Source organism: Rhinichthys klamathensis, unplaced genomic scaffold (assembly GCF_029890125.1).
Source record: "Rhinichthys klamathensis goyatoka isolate OS25496 unplaced genomic scaffold, OSU_Roscu_1.1 h1tg000422l_1, whole genome shotgun sequence".
Taxonomy (NCBI): domain Eukaryota; kingdom Metazoa; phylum Chordata; class Actinopteri; order Cypriniformes; family Leuciscidae; genus Rhinichthys; species Rhinichthys klamathensis.
In genome coordinates this window covers 1,173,533-1,188,339 of record NW_026606920.1, presented here as the reverse complement: position 1 = coordinate 1,188,339, position 14,807 = coordinate 1,173,533, and the positions used below count along the sequence as shown (strand labels likewise).

General features: G+C 38.2%; 1 protein-coding gene across 1 annotated transcript in view; it reads right to left on the bottom strand.

The window, feature by feature from the left end:
• Positions 1-9,692, bottom strand: part of col15a1b (collagen, type XV, alpha 1b) — a 58,804-nt gene extending 49,112 nt beyond the window's left edge. The window contains exons 1-4 of the mRNA XM_056235472.1: positions 9,253-9,692; positions 3,319-3,866; positions 941-1,015; positions 647-745 (exon numbers count right to left, since the gene is read on the bottom strand). Coding sequence (XP_056091447.1) covers positions 647-745; positions 941-1,015; positions 3,319-3,866; positions 9,253-9,499 — 969 coding nt within the window. The 5' untranslated portion in view covers positions 9,500-9,692. The remainder of the gene's footprint in view (positions 1-646; positions 746-940; positions 1,016-3,318; positions 3,867-9,252) is intronic.
• Between the last annotated feature and the right edge of the window lie 5,115 nt (positions 9,693-14,807).

The following is a 14,807-nucleotide window of genomic DNA, read 5'->3' as shown; positions in this document are numbered from 1 at the left end:
ATTTCAACTTACTTTTTGTTGACAGTGAAATTTATGTGAAAGAACAGATTAAGGGGTTGGGGGTCATTTGGGGGCTTTTATGAACACATTGACAGGGGACCCTTTACAGCATTTTGCTTAGGGCCCCCAGAAGTCTAAGACCGGCACTGTGTGCTGCTCAATATTTTTGTGAAACAGGTGATAATTTTTTTTTTTCAGGATTCTTTGATGAACAGAAAGTTCAAAAACAGCATTTATTTGAAATAAATATATATATTTTTAACAATATGTATTTACAGTAACTTGTGATCAATTAAATGCATCCTGCTGAATAAAAGTATTAATTTCTCTCTTTTTAACTTACTGACCCCAAACTTTTTAACAGTAGGGTAAATTAATGCCTAATAACAAATAAAATAAATTAATTTTTAATGGTATTATGGTCCTGGATTTAATAAATTACACCTTCATTTTTGTACATGGTAAATGTACACCAAAGTACATGGTAAATGCTAGTGATGGGAACACATTTTTTATGACAAAATAAGGTAATTGGATTAATAGAATTTATTTGTTTTTCTAAAAACAAAATCTAATTTTATATTTACTTTAATCTGGTTAATAGATAATGTGATGTAATGTGTTCAATGAGGTGTTTCTGTCTAACCTTTTCTTTATCTTCTTTCTCATTTGTCCGACCAAAGATTTCTTTACGTCTCCCATGCTCTTCTTCATCATCATAGTCACCATCACCACTTCTGTCCCCCTGCAAAACATTCAGCAGTCAGCCTGCTGTGCACATCACGAACAACTCCACCACAAGAGGGAGTGCCAGCTCAAGAAACATCCCCTTTCAATCTACTATAAGTAATCTGCCTTTCTAAAAATGGTCAAAGACAGTGTAATTTTATTCTGAGATGAATAAGAGTAAAGAGACAGAGAGTAACGAAAATGCGCTCACGCTGGGGTCATCCTCCTCACATTGCTCTTCTGCTGCCCTGGGGTCCGGTTTTATCACCAGCTGTTGGATAGAGCCCTGACAGAACAGGAGAGAAAGAGAGAGTAAGAGAAAGATAGAGACAAATGTGGGGGTTAGTTGTTCAGCCATTTAAAACAAAAACAAGTTGCTTGTGTAAAAGATTGCTGTGTACATTTGCAGAATGTTCATACATAAGCGCTGCCTGGAACTGTAAGAGCTCCTGTCAGAATGCAATCTGTTCTGTTATTTTCATTCTAACAGCAGCACAGGTTCATCCAGCACTTGGAGATGTGCCAGCAGCGCTTAAGGGAAGGTAATCAATTTTGTACAGTTATCAGCAGGCTTTCAGATGAAGCACCTCCTGCTTTACTCATTAGGATTTAATGGGTTCTTTTAGCCATGCACATTCATTGAAATTCAGCAGAGAATTATGATGGCCATCAGCTACTTTCATTATTAAAGACATTATGAAATGTCATGGTCCAAACAACCATGAAACAATGACTCATTCAATTACAGCCATTACAGATAACACAATAACTTTCATTAGTATTACCTTCGATGGGAAATATGAAATAACAAAAGCTCAACAACAAAACTGACAAACCTCAAAAGTGCTTTTCCAAGAGAGCACAACTACAATTACAACTCTCTGGAAGTTTGAACCTAAGACATTTTGGGTACTAGCTATGTTTAAAAGTGTCATCATTTCTGTCTGCAATTGTACAGAAGGATGTGAGAATTTCATTGTTCGTCATGGTCTTCTTTTCCTGAGGGAGGCCCATAGCATTATACCATTCAACACAAAGGATTCTACCTCCCCGAAGTCTTCTCCATGCCAACAAGCCTCCCTAAACACAATAACACACCAACTCATGGGACAAAAGCTCCTCAGCTGGAATAGTTCAAATCATAAGGCGCAGAGGACAATAACTTTTTGAAATCATGTTTGGTATGGTCGGTGTGGTAGGATGCGAATGTGAATAAATTAGGGTATGGTTTTTTATTTATAGTCAACTAATGATTTTGTAAAGTAATATTTTTAAATGTTTCATTATTATGTTATGTGTAATAAAAATATTTTGAAAAAATATATGCAATCAACAATGCCAACAAGTCAAAAAAATAAATGATCAAATTACTAAATGATTCTCCTGAAAGCTCCAAACAGGTATATGCACCAATATTAAAAGTCTGGGCGATAATGGCTAAAAAAAAAACCTATTAAAGCTTAAAGGAAATCCAAGTTATAACATAAACAGGTTTTTATGTTATAATTATGACTTCTTGTCTCATAATGTTTAATTTTTAGGTCTTTTTTTAAACTTTTTGTCATAATTATGATTTTTATCTCATAATGACTTTTGTTATTTAATCATTTCAACTTTTTAACACATAATTTAAACTTTTCATGTCATAATATGATTTACCAAAGCATGTCTTTTTAATGTGGCGGAAATGGGCTTCCTTAGAAAACCGATAGATAAATAATATTTCAATTCTGTACTGTTTCAATTAAATATATAAAAAATAAAACACTAAAAACTAAAATCTGAGTTAGGCATCACAACATTATAATGTACAGTATGAGAAATGGATATTAAATTTCAGATTTGCTAACTATTACATTTAATTTATTTTTAAATTGTTTTACAGATTCACTTTGAGTGTTAGATGAGGGCAAAGGGAAAATGAGCATGCACAATTAATCCAATATCAACTGATAACAATAAATTAAAATGTCCCATCCCATTTCAGATTATAAATCACAGTAAACATACATCATCACTCAAACAAATGACAGAACACTGCCTCTTTGAACAGTTCTTACTTGTGCCTGCCTATACACTCTCATGTTGCTCTACACTCTTAATAAAAGTTCCAAAAATAGGTTTTCGCAGTGATGCCATTGAAGAACCAAATTTTTAGGTTTCCCTAAGTTAAAATTTCTTAAAAGAACCATTTTCTTAGTGTGAAGAACATTTTAAAAATCTGAAGAACTTTTTTCCACTAAAGGTTTTTCATGGAACTATTGATGCCGATACAGAACCTTTATTTTTAAGTTTGTAGGTGGCTGTGAATAACCTTGAGCACCTTTTTGATCATGGATCAGTGATAAATGAAAAACTGTCAAGGTGAATGTGAATGTCATTGTGCCCCAGTCAATTTACTAAAGGCACATGTTATGCACATGTCAAAATCAAAACAAAAAGTACAAGACTTAAAAGCAAAGAGCAAGGTAAATATGAATAAAAAACTTTCAGCTCATCTTTTATCATCAGTTATGATTTGTGAGGTGTTTAAACAGTATTTCCTAAAGAATGTTTCTGAGTTTTGTGAAAATGTAGATGGTGACATACCACAAATCTCTCCAGGCCAGTACTGCCGGCATTTGCCACAAAGATGCCTGAGCCCGGCTTAAAGCTGAGGGGCTGCTGGCTTCTCTTCAGGGGTGCGCTGTGGAACTGCTCACAGTCCATATAGAGCCGAACTTCCTCATGCTCGACAGTCAGCGTGAAGCGGTTCCACTGCTGTGTCATGTCAGGCACTTTAAAGGAAGCCACCTCCACGGTGGCAGCAAACCCTGGCTCGCTGTAATACAGTACAATCCTCTGGGTCTTGTCCTCCACGGGCGACAGGGCCAAGCCCAGGTGTACGATCTTCTGGGAGGGATCTGTGATGGCGAACACGACCCCTCCTCGAGAGCTGGAGGGCTTGAGGGTGACAATAATGGCAAAGTCCATGAAGAAGGGCTCAGGTACAAAGGACTGGGTCAGTCGACCTACATTAGCATTAGGCCCAAAATTGTAGGCAGGGAAACCCTCGTAGCCAGTGATGAAGGACACAGAAGGAGGAAGAGGAACGCCAACTAGCTCAGTGAGCACTAGATGACCCTTGGACCCTCGCTCTGAAAGAAATCACCCAGTAACAAGGGGAATGATTAAAATGAAGGACAATATACACATTTATAAAATTCCTTCTCACAATTTTGAAAACATGTCTCCTAATAAATGAACAGTCTAAAAAAGTGTTGCAATGAAGACTAAAAGGCTCTAAACACACATATATAAATTGACCCTTCGCTAAGCCACGCCCGAAAACCGCCACTGGCCAATCGTGGCTTAGCAACCGTAACTAGGCGCGGGAGGTCTGTCAAGCTTTCGAGCGAGGCAAACATGCCGACGCGTTGTGCGTATGGATTGTGCAAATCTGTTACCCGGTATTCTAAAAGTTTGGACGGTGGGGTGGCATTTTTTCTCTTCCCGAAACCTATAAGCCAAAGGGGAGAAATCCCGGGCATGGATCAAGCAGTGTGGAGATCCATTCACAACTAAATGTCGACAGGATTAACAAAAAAAAAACGCCTATTGCTTGGAAATAATGGCGGTTCTTTGTTCATAATGCATATATTTGAACGTAAAATAAGACGATTAAAGGCAAGACGGAGGCTCACTGACATACTTTAAAATATGTTTCAGCATTGTGTTAATCGACGGCGGACGGCCTACTAACGTTAACTTTACCCCTGTAACTTTACCCCAATCCGATCGCGGCTCTCCCGGTGTTATGATGGATAAGCTGTTTGATTTAAATTGATTTGATATTAGATTATTTTCACATTTCACTTACTCTGCTGTGCATGAACATAGCTGTTCAATTTGTGTGTTTCCCATTTGAATGGTCTGCTAAGGAGGCGGCTGCTGCTTGCGCTGGGACCTAACGTTATAGGCTTTAGCTTCAATTTTGATGAAATTATTCTCTAATCGGTTGCATATTATGTCGTGGATATATCGCTCGAATGCATACTGCTGTCCCTTTTGTCTTGCTCTCTCAGATATTTCACTTGTTCGCCAAAAATGACTAAATATCTCCTTGGGAATGTCTGACACCGGTGCATTCACACTGTAATAGACGTGGCAGCCGCGAAAGCTTGACAGGCGTAGCAACAGTAACTAAGGAGGGCGGGGCTTAGCGAAGGGTCAATTCCACTGTTCTTTTAAACAATATTTCATGTTTATTAAAAGAAAAGTTCACCAAAAAATGTAAATCTTGTTTAAAATTTTCTTTCTTATGTGGAACACAAAAGGAGAAATTCTGACTGCTGGTTACTCTTTTCCCACTTAAAGAATCATGAAAAAAACAAATGTTTTTGTGAGAAATTACAGTGACTTACTGGTATTTTTTACCCTCCTGTGAGCTGTAAAACACTGCAACCGGACCATTTGAGCTCATGAACTGATTTTTTTTTTTTTGAATATTTATGATCAACTGAATTATTGAGAAGATTGAAAGTACGACTAGTTTCTGAGTACATTAAATCTCCCACGATTACACCGAGGAGAACTAGAGAAGATGTTAACACTCAATGACTGACAACTTAAATTAAATAATTTTAAAATAATTTTAAAACTTAAATCGCATAGATTCAGAAGATTTATGAATGCGGCATTTGAGTTGCCTAAACAGCTTTGACAATTTTTTTGTATGGTGCTTTTGCTTCCTTTCAGAAGCTTTAAAGATTTAGCCTTCATTCATTGTAATTGCATGAAACAGAGCATGGAAATTAATCTTCAAAAATTTTCATTGAAGTGAAGTGCATTGAAGTGTTTTAATGACAGAATATTTATATAAACTATATGGTTTTTCAATTACAAAATTTTTATTGAAAAATCATGCATGTTTTTGTAATGGTGTGTAACTTTTCTCTGTAAAAAAAAAACACTCATTCTCAACCCATTCTACTACCCGAATGACCTACTACTTCCACCGAGATTCTGAAGCGCACATTAGATGCATGGACACTTTACTATCCCATAAGGCCACAGGAGAGGATTTATGAATGGCAGTGACTCAGGTAACTGATGTGACAATAATAAAATGGCGAATTTAGTACGACCGAATTTCATTCACACTAGCCCTATTCATACTATATAGAATTTTTTTTAACATTTCAATTGCATTTACATTTCAAATTCAAATGTAGTACCTACTCAAACAGTATGCGATTTCAAATGCACAGAGAGTTCCGCTAATGTATGTTTTTGACGATGAATAAACTCAGCATGTGTTTCACATGAGAGTTCTGTCCAATCAACTATTAGTATATAAATCTGTTGCTGACATCACACTTCCTTACATTTTGGTGTGTTGCACACAGTTCAGCATGGCAAGCGAAGGAGACAAGCCGCTGATAGAGCTGCCGCGTAAATCATATAAATGTCCTGTCTGGGAACATTCTGGCTTCCCAATACATTACAACAGAGATGGTTAAAAAAAAAGTGGTCAAAAAACACACTCTTTGTAAACTTTGTTCATTGCGAGTGCCATATGCTCAATGCAATGACTAATGACTCCTGCAATGACTCTATTATGACTAATTATTTACGCCATCATTAACCGGGTGTTGATAGCGCACAGGCGCACGTGAGACCAAGAAAGCACACCTTGCCTTCTGTGTACAAATAGCCACTCATCGCTAATTCCGACATACGCAAAACAATAACGAAAGCACTGGGCAGGGCTCGATGACCCGGGGCCAGTGTAAACGACACTTGGGACAGTGCAGCATCGTCACATGAGTTTATCATTTGCTCATGTTTCTAAGCCATGCCAATCTAAACATTCATGTGCAAGAAGACGTGAAAGAGAACTTTTCTATGTGCAAACATCCTAAGTGCACACATGGAATGCTGCGCCTCAGTCAGCGTGCAAATACTGAATTGAATTCTCTTTTACATCTTCTTGCGCTTAAACAGACAAATTCACACAAAATTATGTCAACATCCCCGTTTTGGCGGGTATCATAGCAAAACATTATTGGTTATGTCTTAAATGAATGTAAACAGTTGAGAATGTGCACAGTATCAGTATATTGGATCCGTGCATTGTCTTAAAGTGACAGCAACATATTATTCTTTCTGCTGTCTGTGTTTTAATGTTAATCAAACAACAAAAGAAAAAGATAAAATATCTCACTGCTCTCGACTTTTCACACCGATTTTGACAACATCCTTTGTCTAAATCCTAAATCCTTTGTCTACTGTTTTATTAGTATTATTATTAGTACAGTATTATTAGTATTATTATGATTATGAACATATTCTAGACAGTAAAACATTCTCATTCATTTCTGGCAATGTCAAAGCTAAAGACTCCTCAAACTGACATAATTGCTGTTTCAATCTGACAAGAGTTCTAATGATAATAATGAGGTACAATGGCAAATAAACAGCTCTACAGGGCTATCTGACTGATAGTAAAGAGTTTCAGTACTCAGAACAGGAGATTCAGAGAGATGATCCTCTATGCATATATCAGCCGTATCACAGTCACACTGGCTGCCGGAGCTCATATAAGAGTTGCAAAAATGTTAGATTTGATGATGCACGTGGAAATTTAGCTGATCCTTGACGCTGATCCTCTGCGCTAATTTGATCAAATATTTAATGTGTTTTTAAATGTTGTAGATCTATGCAGCAAATGATAATCTATAGAATGATTCACTAGGTATTATGAAAAGCTCCTATCTTGTAAAAAATGTGTAGCCTAGGTAGCGGCGTAGCGCAACTCTATTCTGTGGCTGATGGTCTGGCGCTTCTGTTCTGAAACTGCTGGCACAGTGGTTCTGCAGCAAGATATATCCCGGAACGTGCAGAGACAAGCGGAGTGATACAAACAGTGATCAGTCCCTTGTTAAGATGCATTCATCTCGTAATTACAAGATTCCGACTTGTAATAAGTGTTTACATCCTCGTAGAACTCGTAATTACAAACTCAGAATTTTCTGAAAGCTTAAACTTAATACCACGTGACCGCTGTCTATGTAAATTAATTACAGTTCACGGCAACTTGTACTGAAAGTACACACAGCAACAAACTTTCTTAGATTTAGTAAACACAACGTACTACAGTATACTCCATATCACATTCAAATGCAATGAAGAGAGATACAGTAACAGTGCTTCAGTGACTGCATGAAGAAATGGGATAAATTATATCTTAAGGAACACATCTGGACCCCAGGGTTAATTTCACAATCTTCCTCTATGCCTGTAATCAGCAGGTGAACCTGTAACCGATGCTCCACCAATGACCCCAATTTTCAGAAAACCTCCTGCTGCTAATCCTATTATTGTAATATCATGTGATAGGGATTTAGCATTATTCTTTGAGAAAAGCGAGCTCATCGAACACCACCAGGCTGATCTCTCTCACACAACGGCATGGCACAATTAGAAACATTTTAGAGTTGGAGTTTAGAGTAAAGTTGCGCTTTAATAACTGTTAGCCTCATGGGTGAAACATTATCTCAGTAATGATTCAACTGCACAGTAAAATCCAAATTACATTTGAATAAGTTAAACTAACAAGACAGTAATGATACACAATAACACCTTGCGTATATGCAAATCTCTCCAGTTGGTTTATTACAAAATATATTATGAAATCCTCAATTAAACTAAACATATTTGGTCAGTGAGGATGTTTGAGTCTTCGGGTTAACATTGAAAATGGCCTTTCACTAACATGTTTCAAAACTTACCACTTCCCTTCATCTCCCATTCCCACACAGTAAAAAAAAAAACATCTAGTCAAATTTACAGTAAAAAAAAAAAGTCACCTGTGGTTGCCAGAAATTCACTGAAAAACTACTATGTCAATGTTTCTAGGCTTACAGGATGCCTGTATATTTTACAATTTATAACCACAGATTTCATTAAGTGATATAATTTTAATATACCTACTTGAACTATCAAAATCTGCCTTTTTTCCCTCAAAATGTACCGATAACCACAACAATAGTGGTACAACAGAAATTCACTGTCATGGTGAAACAGTTCACTGTAAATGGCCTTTCCACTAAACATTGCCAATATTCATTTAGTGCACAGGATATAACACACCTCCAAAGATAAAACACCATCAGGGTAACACACAACACTAAAATGCAACAAACATGAACTAAACAACATAAAATGGAACACAAAACATACTAATATACATTACTGATAACAAAAATAAGAAGAAACCAAATTATTTAGTATTTAATTATAGATTATGTAAATACAATCATGTTGCGAAACACAGGGACTTCTGCGAATGTCCTTTTACTGTTTTTCACCATAAATTTTACACTATTTTACAGCTAAATTATATATTATGCAATAAACTAAAGTTCTTCTTCTATATGGTAGGGTGACGTACATTTAACCAATCAACAGGTTTTATCGTAGCATTTTACAGTATTTTTCTGTAAAAATTACAAACATTTTATACAGCTCACCGACACTCACCACTCTTCCACATTCTGAGAGGTTTCTTAGCTCTGGCTTTGCCGGATCCCTCTGTGGGCTGAGGAGGGGAGGTTGGGAGGGCTATACTCTCCTCTGGAGCTGTAGTGAAGAGTGCAGGTGTGGTGACAGCAGGAGTGGGTGAGATCGTCTCTGGGACCCATAGAAACCTGAACCACTGGATTTGAGAGGAGACTCTGACCAGGCTCAGGAGCACCAGACAGGTCAGCGGCAGCACCGGGACCGCCATGCTGCTTGGCCGAGCGAGGTAGATGAGCGTGCGTCGACCGCTGTTGCAAAACAACCAGAACGTGCTATGTCGCTCCTCCCGCACGACTGCTCTCTGTACCCCCTAGGAACCCCCTCGGTACCCCAGTGCACCACGCAGACTTTGGTATTCGGCAGGGCAGCCAAATGTCCGATTCTCTACGCCATCATAATGGGATTGTTGAACACACACACAGGGAGAATGCACAGCCTTTGACCCCCACCTCGGCCCCCTCCTTAAACCCCCTCCACCTATTACCACCTCTGACAAACATTCAGCCCATGGCAATGAAGTTTGCTTACAAAAAATGTAGGATTTCACAACAGTGTGCAGCTATGGAGAGCTTTAAAGCTTGCTAAATGTTTTTCTTTATCTTATAAAGATATAGTGCAAGCAAAGTCACACTGAGTGTAGGGAGCAGCACACTTCCATAAGAAGACATGCTGAATGAATGTCCAGTGCCACTAGGATTCAGTTCTAGTAAAAGTTCAGGAAGGTAAAGAAAGTAATAAAACAGAGCAGGAGTGCAAGGATTCATTAAATTGATCAAAACTGACAGTAAAGACTTCTATTTCTAATAAATGCTTTCTATTTATCGAAGAATCCTCGAAAAACTATCATGTTTAAAAAAAAAAAAACATTTCAAGTGTTTTCAACATTGATAAGAAAACATTTTTGAGAAACTAAAGACACGGGTCAGTAAGATTTTTTAGATAGGCCTAAGTCTCTTATGCTCACCAAGCCAGCATGTATTTGATCAGAAATACAGTAAAACAATAATATTGTGAAATCTCATGTCAATTTAAAATAATTATTTTCTATTTGAATATATTTAAAATGTAATTTATTCCTGTGATGGCAAAGCTGAATTTTCAGCTTCATCAGTGTAACATGATCCTTCAGAAATCATTCGAATATGCTGATTTAATGCTCATAAAACATTTCTTATTATTATCAATTTTGAAAACAATTGTGCTGCTTAATTATTATTATTCTTTTTTTAAATAGTAATACATTTATTTCAGGATTCTTTGATGAATAAATTTTTTAAAAGAACAGCTTTTTATTAATAGAAATTGTTTGTAACACTATAGATGTCTTTACTGAGCAAAAACAGGCCATTTTTGTGTGTGCCCCTTTACATGCAATTGAGCTGCTGCTCCCCACCCGCTCAGAAGACGGCCGATTCTTTACATGAGCTTCGGGTGATTGGAAACGTGTAGATTAAGAGGCAGTAATATTATAATTCTGTCAGGACCACTCTCGTCAAACAAGATTGACAATTAGCATACAGATAGGATTGGCAGTATGGTTCCGTTCTGTGCGAGATCCCTAGCATGGATAAGAGCTGGGAGAGCAGCAATAACCCCCCTTAGGGTAAACAGAACAGAACCAACATGAATGTATTGCAGATATCATTAATTCATTTTAATGACAACATAATTAGAGAATTTTAGTCTGATTCAGGGGTAATCAGAATGCTAAATCCTGACTGACGAGAGGAGGAGCTGGGGATGGAGGAGGGAATTGGCTCCTGAGAAGCGCGATATAGCTGCTGATAATACTGAAGGAGCTTATATATGTATACAGTGATAGGCGTCGTATTCCTATAGGTAGACGTGGATCAGCTGAGAGTCAGCTGATGCAAGCTTGACTAACGTGACCTGCCAGAACTAACGCTACACTTGATTATTATCCCCTTTCTACGTCAGAAAGGTAACGAAATGTGATCGGCTTATTTTTTTACATGCAGAGAAAGGCTTACCAAAACAAAGTTACTGGGTTGTCACTTTTCACGTTTTCTGGTTTGGTAGATGCACCGGGGACCCCATTATAGCGGAAAAAGTCAGATTTTCATGATATGTCACCTTTAATGCATCCTTGCAGAATAAAAGTTATGTTTTTCAAAACAATAATGATTAAAAAAAAACTTTAGCCTGAAGTTATCAGACAGCTATCAGAAGGGCAATCATATTCAGGAAGGCCTCTATGTCCAGGAACATGGGAAAACTAGGAGTTTGTATTCTGCAAGCAGAGGGGAAAACCAGGGTATGGAAATATTGAGCCAAATTCATCAGCCAAGTCTCCACAGCTCAGTGATCACATCACATCAATACAGTGACAAAGAGAGTCTGTTCTGATCCATAGAGTGACAGTGTGTGCTTGAGATTGTTGTAGATTGTTAGGGTTACAATCGGGTTGTTGGGAGAAGAAATGGACATCTTCACATATACCTGAAGGGACAATGGGGACATCCCCCTAAAACTATAAAACAAGAATGATAACAAGTGAAACGACACCATTAATCACTTTCAGAATAATTTTTTCCAGCTGATGAATGATAAAAACATTGACAGCCAAACAGAATCTGAGCTTAGGCATTTAAAGCGTAACACGACAAAACTGCAGCACGCGCTTAGAATAGACAGAACGCTATTGTCCAATGGTGTGGACGCTAATATATCGTTATAGTTATCTTTATGGTTATATCGTTCTTGGTGTATATGGGCCTTAAGACTTTAAGACTTTATATTCAAAAACTGTCAAAAAACTCACTTTAATTTTTTACAGTAAATCATAAAAGAGTGGACAACTCTAAGCTGAACAAATACTTGCCTTAATGCCCTTCAGCCTTTAAATCCACTAAATATATCCGACGACATTTACTAATCTGATGCGTCTCTACATTCCTGTTCATCCCAGTAATAAATCCTGCTGCGTGTCAAATCCTGACTCTGGGTGCTTTAAAGCATAACTCTTAATGTACCCTGAAAAAAGAGGTTTTGGAGTGTAAAGGTCAATAATAAGGAAGGCAGAGGGTCAGCTTGCCATAGCATCCCATCATGTGAACATGAAGGAACTCAAACTGTTAGCCTTTATAAGAGACCCAAAGGTTAAGCAGGAGAGATGATGTTCCCATCCAACCAACCACACTCTACCCTTTCCTGTACCCCAATAACATTCAGTAATTGGTTTATTGTCAAAAGCCATCAGCTGTGCAATACTGTGAACCTCTTGTCAATAGAAAAGTCTCAATTAGCAGCCGTGGCCTCCGCTCAAGTGCATTATGCCTAATAGAGCAATTAAACAGTACTGTCCTCTAAATGCCAGAGCCTGAATTAAGAGCTAGACACGAATTAAGTCCTTATTTGCATCACATTTCTTACAAAAAGCCAGTATTTATACAGAGAAAATATATTCTAACAGCCAATTACTGCAGAATTCAACCTCTCAAAGCACTTATTGTGGTATTCAGGCACTGTGACTTTTAATTAAAAAAAAACTTTTTGAGAATATAATAACTACTGATTCACATATTGTGAAGCTTCTGTAAATGGAACGGAATGAACCCTTTCAACAATCAAACTGACTAGCATGTGTCAGAAACCTTGTAAGATTACAAACAGTGATCATCCAGCTCTCTCTAGTGGTGAATTACAGAAACTCACCACTAAAGATCTACCACGTCACTCAAACAGACTCACTGAAACGACACAAAATGTGTCAGGAAATCCCACAGACATGTATAAATAATGCAAATCGTATGAAGACATAAACAATGCTAAAGATGTGTCACTCATTTTACATCAAAACATATTTCGATGTAGAAACACACATATTCCATAGTTTGAACCCTGCACTGGCTCAAGTATCAGTGTGGTGGTCCGTCATGTCAACTGATTGGTTGTAAGTGCATGTGAGGGTCTTAGTACTGAGGGATTAGCATCAGCGCTAGTGAGAGAACAGGAGCTGACAGTAGTCGGGCTTCAGTAATCAATTAGCAAAATGAAGGAGGCTTTGTGGGTGAACAAAAACAGTGCTTAGCCACATTAAATCAAAATCACACTCCAGAGGCTTTTCAGTAAAATCTGCACTTGTCTGGTTTTTAGTGACTCCATGGGCTTACTCAAGGGCAGTAGCATACTTGATGTCAGACAGCATTTTGTGGCCTGTTGTCTGATTAGTTCAGTTGTTTAAATCTTCATCTCCAACTGTTTAAGAATAGAAACCCCACACTGTAAATTTTGAGATTTTAACGGAAAAATACTGTTAATTGGTTAACAGAAAGTTTCCGTACTATATGCGGTGAATAACTGTGATAGATCTAACCGTACATTTTACAGTTAAACCGTTAAATTTACAGTTACCATTAAATTGACAGTTTTTGGATGTGAAAAAGAACAAATCATTGTATAATTTACAGTGAAAAAACGTAAATTGACATTCCCACAATTCCCTGTGACACTCCACATTTTATGTATTTTTGTTGAAATAACTGTTTCTTCATAGTTTTTCTGTTACATTTAATGTTCTTAAATGAATGTTTATTGCATTTTTAAAATGTTATGCGTGTTACCATGATGGTGTTTAGTGTTTGTGTGAATGAGACTGCGCAGCTTAATTATTATTAACTTTCTAAACTTGTAGAAAAGTTGCTTTTGATGAGTTCAGATTCATCATGTGACTCTAATCACAACTGTGATTGATGGTTGTCAGTGTATTACAATGGTACAAAACAGATATTAGTGTCACGGTTGATCAATTCACCGTCTCTCTCTCGTCCTGCGTGCTGTTGCGTGTGTGTGGGTGTGGCCGCTGATCATCCTTGATTAGCGGCGCCAGCTGGTTCCACTTGTTTGTCCCTTTATATGTCAGTAACTGCTGTCTCATGTTGTCAGATCGTTGTTTGGTATCCCTGGCGTGTTCCTGTTCCTGTTCCCGTGTCTGTCTTCCTGGATCGTGGATTTCCCTGTGTTTCTCGTCGTGTCGGGTTGTTTGTATTCCTTCACCTTCACTGGACCACAGAGCACCTTATTGGGATTACCACCGGATCACAGAGCACCATCGTTGGATCACCGAGCACCATCACCAGTTGTCCACCGAGGTCCCTGCGTCACCTCTCATCCTGCGCTGGTGTCCGCTCGACCATTCCTCTGTGTTGTGTTCCCTGTGTGTTTGTACTTTTCTGACCTTTTGAGATAATAAATAGCGTTCTTTGCAATTGCATCCTGCCTTTGTCGTTCCGTAACAGAACGATCTGACCACATCATGGATGCAGCAAGCGCTACGAGCTGGGATGACTTTGCCGCCATGAGCATCTCGAGAATGGATCAACAACAAGAGTCGATCGCCAACACTGGTCGGACGGTCCAAGCGCTTGTGACGCAGGTGTCCGAGCTCACCCAACAGCTTCAACAACTTAGAGATCCCACTGCGCCGCCCACACCGCCCGTTCAACCCATTCCACCGGAGCCGCATCATCAGCGAGAGCCACGACTTCCCACACCTG